This window comes from Haliaeetus albicilla, chromosome 7 (assembly GCF_947461875.1).
Source record: "Haliaeetus albicilla chromosome 7, bHalAlb1.1, whole genome shotgun sequence".
Lineage (NCBI taxonomy): Eukaryota > Metazoa > Chordata > Aves > Accipitriformes > Accipitridae > Haliaeetus > Haliaeetus albicilla.
The window spans coordinates 23,800,137-23,818,938 of record NC_091489.1 but is presented as its reverse complement, the minus strand read 5'-3'; the positions used below and the strand labels follow the sequence as shown (position 1 = coordinate 23,818,938).

Below are 18,802 nucleotides of genomic sequence, written 5' to 3'. Positions count from 1 at the left end.
ATTACAGATGTTCAGGCGTGGTGCGTGCCTTAGATTGCTGTAAAGTGACGCATGTTTGGAGATAAAGGTAGGACACCTGGAGTGGGATTCACTCCAGAGGAGGAGACCTACAGTTACATACGTTCTTGGAGGTGTCTGTGTGTGAGATGTCTATATGCTTATTGTAGTCAGTGCATTTATGGTTAATACAGTCTCTACAGAGCAGTGCAAGAGCCTAGAGAGCAAGTCAGCTCAGGTGCCACAGGACAAATTTTTGCCTTAACCTATGTTTCTAGTATACTTCAGAGTGCTGTGGCACATCCTAGGTGGCCTTCAGCAGTTGTGACAGGAGGACACAGATCTCCTGGTGATCTTGCATCAAAACTGCCAACTTTCATGCAGATGTCTTGGATAACTGAAGATATCTAAAATGGCACCGGATGCCAGTGCTTAAGCAACTGAGTCCTTCCCATGTATCTGGTCACCAGAGAGCTCTGCAGAATATCTTGCCTGGGCTGACCTGAGGTTTCAGTCTCATTGCGTAAACATATATGTCTAGTGCCATTTTGGATCTCAGAAGTATCTGAGACACTCGTTTGGGTTGGCAGACAGGATGTAGGAGCAGCATCTGAAGGCCAGGCAGGATCATTAAAGATGTCTCAAATGGCCCTAGGTGTCTAGGCTTTAGGCAGCTGAATTGAGTGTCCAGGGTCCGTTGACTGGAATGGGATGGTAGGCCTAGCTCACAAGGAGACACCAGAATGTATGTGTCTTAATTTGGAGTCACATTTCTCCTCTAATACCACAGCAACTGACTGTGGCGATTTTTTTTGTTTGTTTTTAAGACTCTTAGTTTTCAATTTTAAAAAATTACAAGCAAATTTATATTAATTCCATGATCTGTTGCAGAAACATGTGGCACACATTCGAAATACATGAGAGCTGTTTACCCCACAAAAACCTTTCCAAACCACTATACTATTGTCACAGTAAGTGAGAATTTGCTATTTTTTCTTTTTGTTATCTGGACAACATAGAAAGGATTTTGTGGTGCCAATCTTTTTGTGGGACATGGGAACTCAAGCTATAGGAGTAAAAGAAAGAGATGCTGAGAAAGTACATGCAGGCATGATCGATGTGGCTATATAGGCATGCTATCTGATTCTGGCCTGTAAACTGGTTATTCCTGATCTTTGTCAGTCTAATTGTATATAGGTGAATATGGGTGAGGACACAGCCAGTTGATGAGAGTGTGTGTTAGGATGGGTTTGGCAGCTGATATACAGCCATATGACATATATGGTACTTAATCTGTAGCACATCAGGTTTTAACTGGGCTGGGGAGAAAATGGGGAAACTCAAGGGAACTTGACAGGCACACTGAATTCATTGGCAGGAATCTGATGATCTGTGTGAGTTCGGAAAGCATGTTCTGTTTCTGTGATAAAACAGCCCTAAAAAGAATTGCAACACTGCAACAATGTGCATTGCAACATAGTTTATGCTCCATTGGATTTCAAGATTCAGTGGGTTTTTTTGTTTATTTTCATTTTGCAGGGATTGTATCCAGAATCTCATGGTATTATTGATAACAGCATGTATGATGTAGACTTGAACAAGCATTTCTCGCTTTTGGGGACGGAAAAATTCAAACCTTCATGGTGGAAGGGACAGCCAGTAGGTTTATTTCTCATTGTGGTATTCCTTCAAGTCTCAAGTGGCTCATGTGCCATGTTATAAAACAAAACAAAACAAGGATGAAATGCAAAGCTGTGTGATATATTTGCAGTATGTGCTAAATATCCCGTAGGCTTCGTATTACAGGCTGCCTACAAAACAGTTTGCTTTTCATGAAAGTTAAAGAACTCTTACAGTGTTAATTCTGAGACTTAAAAATTTCACTTGATGTGGTAGTTAGTGAAAAAGACTTAAATATTTTGGTTAGTATTGGAATTAATCTCTTGCCACAGGACACCACTATAAATTTTTTATATGGTTTTATTGTGGGGTATATTTTGTTTGTCTTTTGACAACTAGCTGCAAAATGAAATACGAAAATCTACTTCCAAATTATATCAATTTACAAATACACTTACAAAGTCCAGGCATATAAAAGCAAGGAAGAGAATAGCAAAGAGCTTAATTTCCAGCAAAATGAATGTTTGTGTATAATGTATAGCACATTTCATACGCCCCCCCATTGTGCCCATGGTTATGATTAATATTATTCATTTACTAGAAATATCAAGCTATAATAATGGTACAAAAATATAAAAAATACACATGTATATAGTACATGTATATACACATGTATATAGTGTATCTACTTAAAATACATTTATATATTTATTTACGTGTGTGTGTGTGTCTATCTCTGTGTAGTCATGTTTGTAGTATGCTCAAGCACCCAGCTTTTTGGTGCTATTGTTTCATGAAGGATTCCATCAGGTTTGTAACAGAACCACAGCTGCACTCTTTAAGATAAATAGAAATATGCCCTCTTATAATAAAGTCATAAAACTAGAATCCATATCTTAGAATAGAATAGAATAGAATATTTCAGTTGGAAGGGACCTACAATGATCATCTAGTCCAACTGCCTGACCAGTTCATGGCTGGCCAAAAGTTAAAACATGCTATTAAGGACATTGTCCAATTACCTCTTAAACACTGACAGGCCTGGGGCATCGACCACCTCTCTAGGAAGCCTGTTCCAGTGTTTGACCACCCTGTCTGTAAAGAAATGTTTCCTGATGTCAAGTCTGAACATCTCTGATGCAGCTTAGAACCATTTTCCATCTTCATGATCCATTCCACTGGCATTTGCCGCAGGAAGAAAGATCACTTCTTGTTGCCAGTTATGGAAATACTTATACGATTTTTTTCTATGCTGAGAATACCCAAGAAATGGCAACATCCTGGCTTCCATGCTACTGCTTCCCCTGTGCTTGGCACTGGTGAGGCTGCACCTCGAGTACTGTGTTCAGTTTTGGGCCGCTCACGACAAGAAAGAGGCTGAGGTCCTGGAGCGTGTCCAGAGAAGGGCAACAAAGCTGGTGAAGGGTCTAGAGCACAAGGCTTATGAGGAGTGGCTGAGGGAACTGGGGCTGTTTAGTCTGGAGAAAAGGAGGCTGAGGGGAGACCTTATCGCTCTCTACAACTACCTGAAACGAAGTTGTAGCGAGGTGGGTGCTGGTCTCTTCTATCAAGTAACTAGAGACAGGACAAGAGGAAATGGCCTCAAGTTGTGCCAGGGGAGGTTTAGATCGGATATTAGAAAAAATTTCTTTACTGGAAGGTTTGTCAGTCTTGGAACAGGCTGCCCAGGGAAGTGGTGGAGTCACCACCCCTGGAGGTGTTCAAAAAACATGTAGAAGTGGCAGTTTCAGGACATAATTTAGTGGTGGACTTGGCAGTGTTGGGTTGACAGTTGGACTTGATGATCTTAAAGGTCTTTTCCAACCTCAACAATTCTATGATTCTATAATTTTTCTTCAGAATGTGTATGTAGAAAACAAACTTCAAATCAGATATGGTCATTAGGCAACTGCATGATGTGTGAAAAAAGAAAGAGGAATGCATGATTACAGCCCATATTTCTGATCCAATTATGTATTTTTGCTTTGGTGATCTGAGGTCCTCCAGTGGTGTAAATGCCATAAAATAATTTGTTTGTATCTTTGCCCATAGGTCTGGCTGACAGCAATGTACCAAAATTTGAAAGCAGGCACCTTGTTTTGGCCAGGCTCCGATGTTCCAATTAATGGAACATACCCCACCTTGTACAATGTATACAACAGGTAATTTTTTTGCAGGGCTTGTAGTAATTTCCTGTAAATTACTCCAAAAATCCAAATTGCCATATGACAGTTGAAGGAAATTAAATATAAGATTTTTAAACAACAGTCTGAGAGGTAAATGCCATGTCACATTGTCCTGGTTTTGCCATGGAACTACCAATAGTAGCTGAAATTTTCAAAATCATTTAGGGGATTCACAATGAGAAAGTCAAAGGGTACTGTATATTCTGTTCTCCTAGAGAGTTTTGAAAGTTTCAGCCAACTGCAAGCTACTGATCTCCCACTAGGAAAGCATCCTATAACTGATTAGTATCCACTGCAAAGCTATACCAACTATTACTGTATTTCCACACATAAAATCTACACATATGATATAGCCCTTTACAAATACTTGTAGCTGTACTTGAGAATAAGCTTTCAGATAGCCTATACCTTAAGATAATGAACAGAAAGTTGGAAGTCATGGCAAGAGGCTATAGGAGGCAGAAACTAATTGAAGAGATGATGCTGGATAGGGAAGCTACTGAAGGAAGAAGGTCTCTAGATCAATTCCCTCCGGTCTTGCTTGCACGTGTGATAATGTGCACACTGCTGCTGAATCATAGTTCTGTATGTTTTGTCTAGTTAATTCACAGGTTACACATGTGAAAATATAGCAATTACCTTCACAGTATTTTTTTCCTTATGGAAGGCATTGATGCTAGTAAACTATTCCTAAATTTTCATGATTATTTCAGTAGATATCCCATGATTCTTCACATTTACAAAGATAATCTAAAGCAAGTATGTAACTGTAAGTCTCTATAGATAACGAAGGTTTTGCAGTGATGTGTAGGATTAGTACCCAGAAAACACCTGGGTACTATAGGTAACTAACATAAAGCTTGTGCATGACTTTGGGGGAAAGCAAAGCTATTAATGGGTGAATTCCTTCACAGGAGACAAAGCATGACCTCACAAAGATTTTGCTGGGGACATTACCTTTAAAATGTGAAAGTCCAAGGTTTATACATGCTGGAAAGAATAAAAATTATTCTGACTTGTACTTCTGGTTTATGTCCTGAACTTGAAATCTCTTTTTTGCATGTATTTAATTATAAATATGTGAGTATTGCAACCAACATCACATGTTTTTGTTTGCAAAATCAGGATCTAATTTGCCATTAAAAGTGAGTTATATTCAATCAAAAATGAGAATAATAAAACTGATTGCTGGTACCTTGTTAAGATGCATCATTCTTGAAATCCAAATCTGTGACTTTACTATATGACTAGAGGGCAGACACTCTCTGTATCTTGGAATTAGAAGGGCTTATCAGAAAAACCTTGTTAAAATCTTGTTAACATCGTGGTTTGTTTTTTTTTTCAGTTCAGTTACATATGAACAGAGAATTTCAGGAATATTGAAATGGCTTGATTATAGCAAGTCTGAGAGGTAACAGTAATATCTGGCTGGTTTGTGAGACTATATCTTAGAAAGGTTTTAATGCTTAGCAACTGAAATTTCTATTGGTTCTATGGAAGATTCTATGGAATCTTCCTCACCATCTCAAATGATAATTTGCTGAACTTAAGCCTGTTCTGTAAGTATAGCTAATCATTTTCAGGATACGATTGTAGATACAAAAGATGAAAAAGTGAACATATATCTGAATGGGATGCACTGTTGTAGAAGTTTTCTTTTATTGTTGTGTCTTTTTTCTTGGTGCATGGCCTAGAGGAAACATGGAACATTCAGTTTCTGGTCTAAGTGTATGGATGAAGAATGTTATATGAAAGATATTGCACAAGAAAGGTTAAATATCTGAAAGTAATTGCAGGCAGTAATTCAGGATGAAAATTACATGTCAGTACTGATTATCATGCTCAACTTTGTGACATGTAAACAAGTGAAATATTTTATATGATAATTTGTTAACAAATTCCTACTATATTTACAGTTAGGAGATGCTCTCTAGAGCCTCACTGCTTAATCAGGAAGAGATCCTTTAGGTGGTAGTTGTACTTATACCTCAAAAAGGAACAGCTTGCTCTGCTGTCTGAGACATTGAAGTTTTTCAGAGTGATTTCTGGATACCAGTTAAAGACACTGGATACTGTTTCTGAAATTGTAACTTCAAATTGTCTATGTTGATTAATTACAAAACTCAGAAGAAGTTGAATTATTATATTTGCTGCATGGACTTTTATTAAGGTTTAAAGAAGTTATTTATAATTCTGTTTTAAGTTTGATTTAATTTTTTTAAAATGGAAGTGTTCTTTTGGTACGCTGTCTCTAATTTCTCATAATATTCCATTCTTATTTATTTCTAACTCGAGGCCTGATTTCTACACTTTATATATTGAAGAACCAGATTCTTCTGGACATTCATTTGGACCAGTTAGTGGTGGTGTAAGTAGTTTTTGTGTTTTTCTTAGACTAAATTGAACTAAAAATGGTGCTGTACTATGAACATAACCAACTTACAAACGTGGAAAGGACAGTAGATCAAAAATTACTATGACTGTTTTATGAGTTTTTATTAAGAACTCCTGCTTGTGGTTGATCCCATTGTTCTGATTCCAACACTGTGTGTGAAACAAAAGAGCTGTAAACCAATCAGACTGGCAGAAAATTGTTTCAGATCATACTATTAGAAATAATATGAATGGTTGTGTTTAGACTGAACTTTAATTTTATTGCCAAGTGATATTTGGAAGCATGTGGTCTGGCAAATCCTCAGAACTGTCTTTTATTTATTCCTAACACTGTACTTCAGTGTTTGTTAATTTGTAACACAAAATATTACATTTTTACTTGCATGCAGACAAAAAGTTCAGTCTTAAAGGAGCTTGGGGCTTGTCATATCAGCTCCTTCCTGGAATGGTCTTGTTTAATATATTTGAAAATGGTCTTCAGCAAAAGGCCTCATTATAGTGAACAAGGACAGAAAAACTGATCTTTGTAGGATAGTTTTAGGCTCCCTAATTGGAAAGGGACCTCCATTTCTCTTTGTACATAAAGGGCTTAAAAACCCATTACCGTATGCATAATTGTATATGTGTACATTGTCCATGCACGCAAGACATTCAAGAGAGTGCAGTAGAGTTAGGGGAACAAGAAGGGTGTAAGTGCTCAGACATGGAGTCCTCAGACTCAGTCAGGTATCGTCCTTACTGTAGGACTTACAGGAAGACTGTAAGTCAGCTGTGCCAACTAGGGAAGAGCCATCAACTGTGAATGGCTGCAGGGAGCGTTGTGCTGGATTTCTCCCGTATTACTTCAGTGGTGGTCAGTGGTTTTCTGTAGGAAGTTTAAGGGACTGTATATATGAGAGAAGGGCACCATGCCTTCTTGGAGGCTACACTGGTCTTATAGACAATAGGTGTGTGTAAATATTTTTTAAACACTGCTTATTGTTAATACAATGGCATGTTCATACTACAACAAAAATTGTATTTAATGTTACAAATCTGATATTTTATATAAATTTTGGAGTGAGGAACAAATTTGATCTGAATGTGTTGTTTTCTTTCCATAAACATATTTTAAAGCTCAATTTTTGTAAGGTAATAGAAAAAAATAATTGTGAGTCTTTTTTTAAGTTGCATATTCTGTGGTAGTGGAATTCTGCACATCTATACTCTAGTGGTGATGAAAAAAGAAAAGAAGAAGCAACATTAAGAACCTGAAAACTGACAGAAAAGCTCACTTTTTTCAGACTTTGATGATCACATTTAAGTGAGAACTTGAAATCAGAAAGAAAAATTCTAATGAAACAGGTTTATCTCACAGGTAATCAAAGCCTTACAGCTAGCAGATCAAGCACTGGGGATGCTAATGGATGGACTTAAACAAAGAAACCTGCACAAATGTGTAAACCTCATTGTTTTAGCTGATCATGGTAATGTATATAGTTCTTTTTTCAATCTAAATTTTACTGAGTCATAGTTTTCTTCCTCTGTGTAGTATGGGTGCTTACTAGTTTTAATCTATTTTGTAATTCAGTTTATCTTCCTTGCCATATATTGTATACAAAAAATAACTCTTTCTATATTGTCCTTTAGGGATGGAAATGACCTACTGCAAACAGTTAGAATATATGACTAATTACTTCAAACAGATTGATTTCTACATGTATGCTGGGCCTGCAGCTCGCATTCGAGCAAGAAATGTTCCAAAGGACTATTTTACCTGTAAGTGTGGACCAATCCTGGGATTGCACAATCAATATAACAGGAAATAAATAAATAAATAGGGAAAATAGATAATCAGTAGTAATCAGCAGAGTTAACAGCTGTCTATTTCACTTAACCTGGCTTAAACATCCCTGGAAGTTCTGGTTGTTTTTTTTTTTTTTTTCAAGAGCAATCCCTTTAGATTATATTGAAGCTTAGAAAAGCTTGTTGCAGACTCTGATTTGCATTTCCTTAGCACGTGGAAAGATGAAGAAAATATATTTTTGTTGTTATGAACTGGAACTTCAGGTCTTTCATAAGTCCACTGCTCTTCACAGATTTCTTATGCATGTTGGCAGAGTCCATCTTTTTGAAGCAGTGACTATTTCTAACTGTGTGTACAAAGTTACGGAATCTGAATCTTAGCACAGTAGGATCTAAGCCTTGGTTGAGCCCTTTAGCTAGTATCACAAAAGAACACAAAATTGAAACCATGTGAGCTGACTCTGACTCGGAATAGATACTGTGCTACCAGACTGAAATGAAACAAACCACCTCAAAATTTCTGTATCAGGGAAAAGAATGGAGAGAGGTAAAATGATGGAAGTGCTTGATTTAGTGAGTTTATAGAATTCATAAAGTATTCCAAAAGGCTTAATTCTTGCAGACCTCAAATAAAAGCTGGGATCCCATTGTACTTTATCTTTTCTAATTGTATTTATCTTTGTAGACACAACATTTATACAACATAAAGCAGACTTTCCTTGGTTTAAGTAGAAGACAGTCTAAGTCAGACAGGAGCAGAGTAATAAGCAGAGAGAATAATGGTGTTTTGTATGTGTCTTAAGATCAATATAATTGTTGACTCATTTCCTCTAATGGTCTTACTTTTTCTGAAGGAATTTTCCTTCTGTAAAGTGCTCAGATTTGTTTTTTAGAAAGCTAATGTCAAAAGGTTAAAGTCACTCTTTGAAAATTTGGAAGGTGGAAGTACTAAGACAGACTGGATTTTTCTCTGTGACTGCTGCTGGAAGAGGACTACAAGACAAGTGCTCCAGGTCCACGTCAGTGTAAAAAAGGTTATACTTCATACAGGTTAGGTGGGAGAGAAAATTTGATTCTGATGATGTGTCAGCTTTAGGTGTAGGCAGTCATCACCATGGCAGTTTTCTACAGTCTGTCTTGATGTACCCAAAGTGCTAGGTATGTCCACAGGCTACCACATTTACAGACAGTTACTCTTGGAAACATAACATTCCTACCTGTGGAAGGCTATGGTTACCATAATCTTCAGAGGCTAATGAAGAAATGCAATTTTACAGACAAAAAGCACGCTGAAATTTTTCTCATGAGGCTTTTGGACCTTCAGCTGTTGGAATGTATGTTAATTCATCTTTTCTTTTTAACAGTTGACTCAGAAGGAATTGTTAAAAACCTCACAGTGAGTAAATATTTTCATAATTTTTCCTCATAGTTCCTCTTAATAGGAATCTGATCAAAAAGCACAGTTTGTGAAAAACTGAGACTACAGTGCCAGTTTAAATAGTGTACTGACTCCAGTGTACCATAGGAGGCAGTTCTGGAAGCTGTTTGAAGATGGTGCACAAAGGTTTGTCATGGGGGGGATCTCTGTTCAGAGCAAAAGCATTTTCTGTACTTCTCTTTGAAAGAGAAGTAGCTGACTTCATGTGGAGAAAATAGGATATACCTTCATTATAGAACAGAATACAACACAGAGATGCTTTAGATAATGTTAGCTCTGGAATACAACTGCTGCACCCAGGCTAGGTGAAAGCAACTTTTCCGCACAACAGATAGTGACATTATAGAGCACATTGCCACAGGGTGTTGTAGGGGCTGGAAATATAAATAACAAGGGAGTATTTGAGACAAATTAATGGAGGACAAGCCTGTAAGGGCTATTAAACATGATACACAAGCAACCTCAGCCTTAAGAAGTCCCTGAAGCCTAGAGGAAACTGAGCAGGTACAAGAAAGAAGGTTCATTCAATACTTGACTTGTTCTTACACGCTTTCTCTGAGTATCTGATTCTGGAAATTCTGGAGATCTGATTGGAAACAGAGTACTAGGCAAGATGACCTTTGGCATGAGGTGGTATGGCTCTTTTAGGATCTTTTATGACATACCACTTAAGTATTTGCAGTGGTTTTAAGTATGCTGCACTACCACTGGGTGCCATACTGATAGTTCTGCTTGGGTCTCTGCCACACCGTGTGGATGTAGCACTCCAAGGCAGGACCAAGCTTGTCTGTGTCTCCATGTAGGCAATTGCTCCTTATAGGTACACTCTGTGACAGCTGAGCTCTGAAGGGTGCAACGGAAGGAGTGCAGAACAGAGTGCAAAACAAAGGAAGACCAAGCCTATTTTACTGAAAGGTGATAAGATGTGGCAGTGCATGTTTTTCCTTATACTTTTTTAGATAGATAATTCCCTGCCTTTTTTTTTTTAGTGTTCAAGATACACATTAATACATGTGAGATTAATGTGGTGGACAAACTAAAATGCTTGTAGGAAAGTTGCCTTTTTGTATTTTCTTTGCATTGATAATTTACAGTGAGTTAAACATTAAAACTACTTGCTCTCCATGCATTGTCATAATTTTCCCTTTCCTTCATTGCCAGTTTGTTTTCTATTCTGTGACTAGTCCTAGTCCAAGCAGGAGACAGTTGTTCTTATACTTTTAGAATAAATGCTCTCAGCTTGGAAAAATTCTGGGCTGTCTCAGCTGGGTATATTTCTGATGAATCACCACTAGAGGCCTTCCTTTAACCTGTTGAACAGCTCAGTTGTGCAATATTAAACGTAGCTTTTGCCTGCCACTGACATCCAAAAGAGCAGCGAATGTTCCTGTTTAATTTTTTCTTGATTCTGAATACCTAAGAATACAGTTGCAGGAGTAGGATATCAATGGTTGGGAATAGCAGAAGGAGCTTTTTCAGTGCTACATTCCCTACCCCACTGTATGATGTGGAGCCTGTCATATCAAAGAGCAGTAGTGTAAGCGGAATAGCATGATTTGCATATTCTGTTCTCAACCCCAGTTGAGACTGCAACTGCTAAAAGTTGCAGAGATGTGACATCTCTGCCTTTTAGGAATAGCCTGGTATCAGGACACTTCCTCTTTCCTTTTTCATTCATAAATAGTTAGTGTATTTTGTTCATTTCAAGTTCTTAGAATGAGGTTTTTGGGCAGAGAAGGGAGTTGTGTGTTGTATTCTAATTGCTAATTGATAGACATAAAGTGATATTATATATTGATTTCCTCTATTTTTCCCTTTAATTAGACTATGCTTTGTAGAATGGCCTCCTGTCCTGGGCTAGCAAACCCATTGAATCCTTATTTTTCATGTTCCTGGATTCCACTATGCTTCTTTGATGACTATCCAGGCACACTCACTCTCATTTCACATTAATGTTATTCTGTGCAGAGTATACAATTCTAGTACTTAGAGGTGAAGATGTCAGATCAGACTCCAAGTGTGCTATAGTTTGTACTGCCTGTGTGGTAGAACAGGTCCACTTCTCTGGCTTACCCAGCTTCCTAGCAGCTCTTCCCTCAGCATTTTAGATGTTCTGTGTTGTCCCAGTGCTGGATTGCTGATCAGCAGCAACACTTCTGAAATATTGCCGTGATGCTTGCAGCCAGCTGGAATGGCTTCTGATGGCCATGTGTAGTTAAATCTTTGCAGTATGTCATATGGTTGTCATTAGGCTCTCAATGCAAACTCATTCATGGCATGCCTGCTAACACAGCAGTTATATTAACACATTAAATGTGGATGTAAAAGCTAAGGCATTTATCTAACAGCTGAGTACTGGACATTTACATGGCATGAGAGTACATGTTCAGTCTTGCAGCTAAAACCCTAAACTATGCTTTGTTACGTATACTTGGTTTTCTTTGTTATTTATTGAATGGTAAAGTAATAGAAGATGGCAGAAATAAACTGCCAGGGAACTTTCTCTTGTGGAGTGTAATGTTACATACTAGATGCCAGTGACATTAGTATGGACACATAGACTAAACATTATAGCCTTAGGATTACTTTTACCACAGTATTTGTGAACTTGCTATACATATTATAGCACTATATTTTCAAACAGTTCCAAAAAAAGCCACTTTTCCTTGCATTGCTTCTTGGGCCAAAAATGAGATCTGCAGGTTATCTGAGAAGCTGTCTGTGAATAATGTGCTTTGTTCTTACATTCCTGCCACTAAGATGTTTGTGATAATTTTGAATGATCAGTTTATTTTTGATACTGAGCAAAACTCATGACTGGGCTCTTTCCTCTTCCACAGTGCAAAAGATCCCCTCAGCACTTCAAGCCTTATCTGACACCTGACTTGCCAAAACGATTGCACTATGCTAACAACATCCGTATTGATAAAGTTCATCTTTTGGTGGATCGACAGTGGCTGGCTGTGAGGTAACATAATTTGTGTGACTGTTACCTTATCTTTTTAATCCCATTCTCATCCTTTTAGTTTCCTTGACAGATGCCTGACTTCCCATTTTGCTTTAGACTTGTTACATTTCCATGTTTGTTACTTTTAAAATCTTACTATGTGTAAAAAGGAAACACGCCTTATAATTAAAACCAAGAATGTATTATTAGTATGATTCAAATCTGAACAGTCTAATAAAAGAATCGTCATTACTCCAGATGAAATTTTTACAGAAAAAAAATGAAGAAAAAAGCAAGTAAAGAAATGAATACTACTACTACACAGAAAAAGTCTGAAAACAATGCAGTTAAAATTGTTATACAATGCCTTCCTGGTATCTAGCCCTTTTCCTGGCATTACAGTCTCCTCTCTGCTGCCCTTCTGGGTCCTAAGGTTGATGGCTTCAGTCTGGTGTGAATATGGCTAGTAATCAGCATTATGAGTCCTTCATCAGGAGGAATATGATATCCGTGTTCATTCTTCCACACTCTGTGATCTGAATGGGGTCCTTCCTGTATGTATGCTAACACTACAGCTTGCTTATTCTTCACTGGCCTGCAAGTTAACATCACATCTCAGTTCACTAGATATGGTGCATTCTGCAAGTGTTCTTTATTCTCTTTCTTACCTCTAAGTCTGGTTTTGCTCAGTTCCAGATCTGCATTTCCTTAATTGGCCATTGGTGAGTTATTTCTAGCCTCAGAGTCTCCATTCTACACAGAATAACAAATTGTTACTTCTGTCTGCATAAAAACTATGCCTTTACCGTGCAAAGATAAACTGATAAGAAAACAAATTAGACATAACCACCTTGCCATTACAAAAAATTGCTGTAAGAGATAAACAATAAAAAAAATAGCTCTGAGCAAGTCAGGAGCAGTTCAGACAAGCCTTAGTCCTGAGGCCTTGAAAACTCAATACAAAGCCTGTGGTGTTAGTAGCAATGCTGTATTTACTGAGCTATAGTCTTGCAGTAGGAGAAGCACGAGCTGACTTGGAATTTTAAGACTATTCAAATAGTAGAAAATGCTCAATCGGTATATGACTTGATTGTTTGTTTTGATGCAACCAAATAATTGTCCTGGACATATAAAAAGAAATGCCCACTGAAAAATCTTGTATTCACCTTTTTCTTAACTGCTGAAATATTCTTGTGACTCTGAAAACAGGATACATGTGCTTGACAACTGTGTGTTGAATCAGTATGGGATGACTATATCTTTCCATGTATCTCAGCAACGGGTAAATTAAAACAAGTGTTAGTCATTTTAAGTCAAACTATTCTGATGTGTTATTAATCCTATAACCCCCCCCCCCCAACCCAACCACATCCCTCCTTCACCCTTTAGAATCCATGATGAAAATGTACTGTCTTGTAAGGCAAGTCCCTTGCAGTCTTATTTATATTGTTCCACAGAGGTTAACAGCAGAGTCCTCCCATTATAGGTTTTCTATTAAAATGCAGATACCACAGAAAATAACTGAGGAATTCTTCCTAAGCAGATTACACTTGTTCTGAAACTTGTAGCTAGGTGAAGGCCTCAGTTCAAAAATAGCCATTTTGTCAGTGTATTTTGAAAACATTGATTCACTGTACACTCAGTAGCTACCTAGACAAGATAATTCCTGTCCATAGCAATCTCTGTTACACGAGAAAGAGGTGTTCATAAAAGTGAACACTGGATGAGCAAAAAGTACTACAATATCATGCCAGAGTCAGTTCTTAAGGCATGATCCAGAGTCCAGCGAGTCAGGATGACTGTTATTAGCTGGTTCTGTTTGTGCCATTTTTACTTACACTATATGATGGTTTCTCCTTAGGAACGCAAATTACACAAATTGTGATAGGGGTAACCATGGCTATAACAACGAATTTAAAAGTATGGAGGTAAGATGATTTCTGTTCAAGTCTTGCACCTTCTTATATAGAAAATCACGATGTGCTAGGTGAACCACCAGAATATAGAATATATGATAGTTTTTGCAGTGTGATTTTTCTTCTGTGTCACCCACTGGGTCCACATATTCGTGTTGCCTTTCATCGATGTGTACAAGGCCTGCTGCCTGGGGATCCTGTAGTAAAACTTGTCTGGGCTCACCTTAACTCCATGGAGCCAAATAGACTACAGTAAACCAAGCATACCGTGTTTAGCTATGGGACACTGAATTCTTTCATTCTTTCATTCTTCTACTGAAGCAATGACTGAAAAATCTCCATAGGCCTTGGGAGTTCAGTTGAGCATCTGAAAGCCTGAATGCTCAAATAAACTAAATCTCATTGACTCTGCTTATCGTACAAGACTTAATCATATCATCAGAGTAAAAAACTCATTAGTATAACCTGTATGTTAGTATAGCCTGTTTCATCTCATTTTCACTTCTGGTCACAGTGAAAATATTTTGAGTTCTTGAGCTTTTGGTTTTTCATGTACTTTCTGTGATGTGAACCTTTAAGTAAGTCAAGCATCCCACTACTAGTCCCATATTCTGTGCCTAAGAATCAGATTCTTCCAGATCTTCACAGCCATATTAAAACCATATGTCAATATACTGATCAGAATGGTGCTGAATGTTTGTATGGAAAGAAAAGGTAAATTCTGGTTACCATGGAAACCTTGATCATAGATAACCTTATGCTGGTGGCACAATGACTGAGGAAATTTTTTTTCTTTATAAAGGAGAAAAATGTCTTAGTGTTGTCTTTTTTAAAAAAATTAAAAATACCTTCTCTGTTACGGGAACATAAGAATATTATTTTAGAACAGATCATTGTCCTGTTTAGTCATGTTTCCTGTATCTTAAGGCAGGCAGCTCAAAAGGCTTATAAACTAGTAGAAACCAATGTGAGACTGTAAGTAGTATCAATGTTCTGCTACAGTGCTTGCAGACTCCGCAAGGGCTGCCCAGTACTACATTGCTTCATTGGTGGTACTGATGCAGGTCTCTGCTGAGCTTGGGATGGGTCTCTGCAGTTCCCTGCTCCTTGCTTTAGATTTAACCATGGCTATAGGCTCTTAAATGACCCAAAGACTTTAGAGAATGCAATGTATTAAAACAAACCCCAACCCCCCAATGCTTGTATTTCTGGCTCAATATTAACCTTTAGATAGGATCTGTGAGTGTCATAACTCTACATTTGTTGAAATGGCATTGTTACAGGCTGTTTCAATGAAAACATAAAAAGGTGTGAATTTGAAACATAGCAAAAAATAGTTTTCTAAGTATGCATCAAAATATTAAAGAACACCCCTCCAGATTCATTATATAGTTTAAATTATCCTGAGAAATTAATTTGTTTTGCATTTTTCTTCAAATTATATGCAAATTATATGCAAAATTTGCCTTCTTTACCAGAACAATCCTATATTTTAACTTTTATGACTGTGAAAAGACTGCATTTTGTTCCAGTGTCCCTGTTTCCATAAAATCCAACTGAATTGTTTTTTGAATTTGGATTCCTTTAGATAACAACTTTTGTTTTATTACAATCTAGGCTATATTCCTAGCATATGGCCCAAGCTTTAAAGAGAAAACAGAAGTGGATGCTTTTGAAAACATTGAGGTTTACAACCTTATGTGTGGTGAGTAGAAACAATCCAGTACTTTTAGATGATAAACCAACAGTATTTCCAAATACCAGTGTTGTAAGAGCTAAAATAAGGGTAACTAAAAATTCAGTGAATTAAATCAGAAGCTAGGTTTTTCTCAGAAAACGCAGAAGCCATACTCTTTTGCCTTCTGTACAGTGCTAAAAGGTTAACTGCCAAAAATTGTTGTGCTTTGAAGGTTGTTTCTGATTGCAGAAGGATTCCACTAAAGAATCAGAGAGAACTGCTCCTGCCACATGGGCTTGCTGTTGAAATGATGCCTGTGGAATAATTGTGGGATAAGAATCTTATAGAGAGTTACCGCTCTTGTTCATAACTTGAAATGGACCATTGCAGTCCTGGCAGTGAGCAATTAGGAAGTATATGCCTCAGAAAATATGGATTAATGCATCACACAAAAATGCAATAGGCTAGTGTGCTTCACAATATGTGACGCATTTGCAATCACATTTGTACTCTGCATTAAATCATCTAATCTTATGAATGTTATGGCAATGTATAAAACTGTATTAACAGTACTCAAATACATAATTACCAAATCTTGATGCAATGGAAGATAGCAATGAACCTTCATACCTAAAAAACTGGAAGTTGATGGTAGTAGTTACCATAATAGTTTAAATAACAGAATAAGCTATTTCTATATTTAGAATGAATGCATAGGAAATGTGTAGAATTGGAAAGATAATAACTTTTTAAAATGCCATTTTAGTCTTAAAATATGTTTACAAATTTCAAATGTTTCAACAGATTTGCTGCATATTACACCAGCACCAAATAATGGAACACATGGCAGCTTGAATCACCTCTTAAAAAAACCTTTTTACAATCCTTCACATGCAAAAGAAAACTCATCTCCTTCTTCATGTCCAGTTTCCCATCTGACTCCCATAGATGATCTAGGATGCACATGCAAGCATGTAAGTAGGGGCTTCTGGGATCTTTTAATCACCTTTGTCAAGTATGTTCTCTTTTCTTTGGTTTTTCTAAACTATGGATTCACTGTGAAAGATTCTCTTATATTTTACAGATATCAAATGTTTCAGTACTAAATGAGAGGTTAAATCTTACCACAGAAGAAAGTAAGTAGCAAGAGATGAAAAGCACAGCAATATTTTTAAATCTATGCCTGGTTTAGATTTTGTATTGTTGGTTCCAGTGGGAATTTTTGGAGTGTTAATTAAAATTTAAAGTGAAGTGGGAAAGCCAAGTCAGAAGCATAACTTTTTTTCTTTTTTCTTTGCATTTGTTTAAAAAATGCTAATTAATACTGTTATAGCAACACTTATGCATAGGAATCAGATCTGAATCCCATTAAAATCTTGGAAAAAACCATACAGGTTTCAGTGGTCTTTGGAGAAAGCCTGAACACTTCCAGGCTATATGCTGTAACTCTTGTTCCCCACCTTGTAACCATAACTTTGCCTTTCTCTGATCAAAAATTCCCATAGATATTTCTGTGTGCTTTTTTATGGGTCTTCTGGAAATCTTAGGAAGCGTTGTAATGCTTCCTAGCCGAATAAGATTTAAATTTCACTCTACTGGCAAGATAAATTCAAAAGGTTTATATTGGTATGAAATTGCAAAGAAGAAAGAATTTGCAAGTCTGATATATTACACTGACTTTCGTGTGTTAAACTTAACATGAAAACTATTTTCTACATTTTTTTATTCCACTCATAAGCTAAGAGCTTAAAGAAACACATGCCCATGTTTACTGTTAGTTTTATTTGTATTTATTAGTGTTTTAATTTACATTTTTTCTCTGCTCTCTTAAACCTTTGTGCCATCCAAAATGTTATAGAAGAATGAATCAATAATTATTGTTTAAATTCTAGTAAAGAAGGCAAACTCATATCATTTGCCATATGGGAGACCCAGAGTTCTTCAGAAGAAGAATGTCTACTGCCTCCTTTCCCATCATCAGTATGTGAGTGGATACAGCTATGATATCTGGATGCCACTGTGGACGGCATACACTGTGAATAAGCCTGTAGGTTATCAAATATTCATACTATTCTTAAATATGTAATATAATGGATTGAAAACATGGTTCAGTCATCAGGAGTCCAGGTTAAGAACTGATGAATGTCATGTGACTAAGGTCCTTATGTCTGAAAAAGTGTCTTTGATATCTTTTAAATTTCAACTATCTTAAGCTATTGTTTAAAAAAGTGGGAATGGCCATCTGTTAGGGACACAAAAGATAGCGAAGAATAGAGCTGCTGGTAAGCTAGTTCCATTAAGCCTATTCTATAAAATAAGCTGTCAAGACAGTGCTCCAACTTGCCTGTCAATTCCTGAGGAAAAGCAGGCTCTGATTTCCAAAATCAGAAGCTTTTAAGCTTTCCTATGAATATCATGATATTTTTCCTATTAACAAACCTTTATACAATTCTGCAAGACAGTTTGTACTAATGCATACTTCTGCATGTTCTGTTTATTTGCTCTCTATATATTATATAATGTCTGAAAAATGTAATTATAGCTGAACGAACCTCTGAGAGTTCAAGACTATGTGGCTCTGGAATAAATTGTTTTGAGTTTTCAGGGTCAGTAAACTAGTGGACATTCATGGGCTTAATTCCCCCTATAATTTGACCCTTTTTCTAAGTTGCCATGAGGAAATAACTTTTACACTGATTTTTCTGTCTGAAGAGAACTGTTATTGATGTTTACATGATTTCTTATTTTATCAGTACAAATATGGGGAAATTATTTTAATCAAATATATGCTGCTAGAATGTTAGTATTTCAGAAAGTTTTACTCCATACTTTCTCTTGATT

At 36.9% G+C, this 18,802-nt stretch overlaps 1 protein-coding gene across 1 annotated transcript in view; it reads left to right on the top strand.

The window, feature by feature from the left end:
* ENPP3 (ectonucleotide pyrophosphatase/phosphodiesterase 3) overlaps positions 1 to 18,802 on the top strand; it is a 41,717-nt gene that overhangs the window by 12,809 nt on the left and 10,106 nt on the right. Inside the window, exons 7-20 of the mRNA XM_069787318.1 lie at positions 889 to 968; positions 1,537 to 1,656; positions 3,670 to 3,779; positions 5,149 to 5,214; positions 6,099 to 6,171; positions 7,555 to 7,663; positions 7,827 to 7,955; positions 9,347 to 9,378; positions 12,261 to 12,388; positions 14,229 to 14,295; positions 15,901 to 15,988; positions 16,766 to 16,935; positions 17,046 to 17,097; positions 17,854 to 18,008. Of these exons, the coding sequence (XP_069643419.1) occupies positions 889 to 968; positions 1,537 to 1,656; positions 3,670 to 3,779; positions 5,149 to 5,214; positions 6,099 to 6,171; positions 7,555 to 7,663; positions 7,827 to 7,955; positions 9,347 to 9,378; positions 12,261 to 12,388; positions 14,229 to 14,295; positions 15,901 to 15,988; positions 16,766 to 16,935; positions 17,046 to 17,097; positions 17,854 to 18,008 (1,379 nt within the window). The remainder of the gene's footprint in view (positions 1 to 888; positions 969 to 1,536; positions 1,657 to 3,669; positions 3,780 to 5,148; positions 5,215 to 6,098; positions 6,172 to 7,554; positions 7,664 to 7,826; positions 7,956 to 9,346; positions 9,379 to 12,260; positions 12,389 to 14,228; positions 14,296 to 15,900; positions 15,989 to 16,765; positions 16,936 to 17,045; positions 17,098 to 17,853; positions 18,009 to 18,802) is intronic.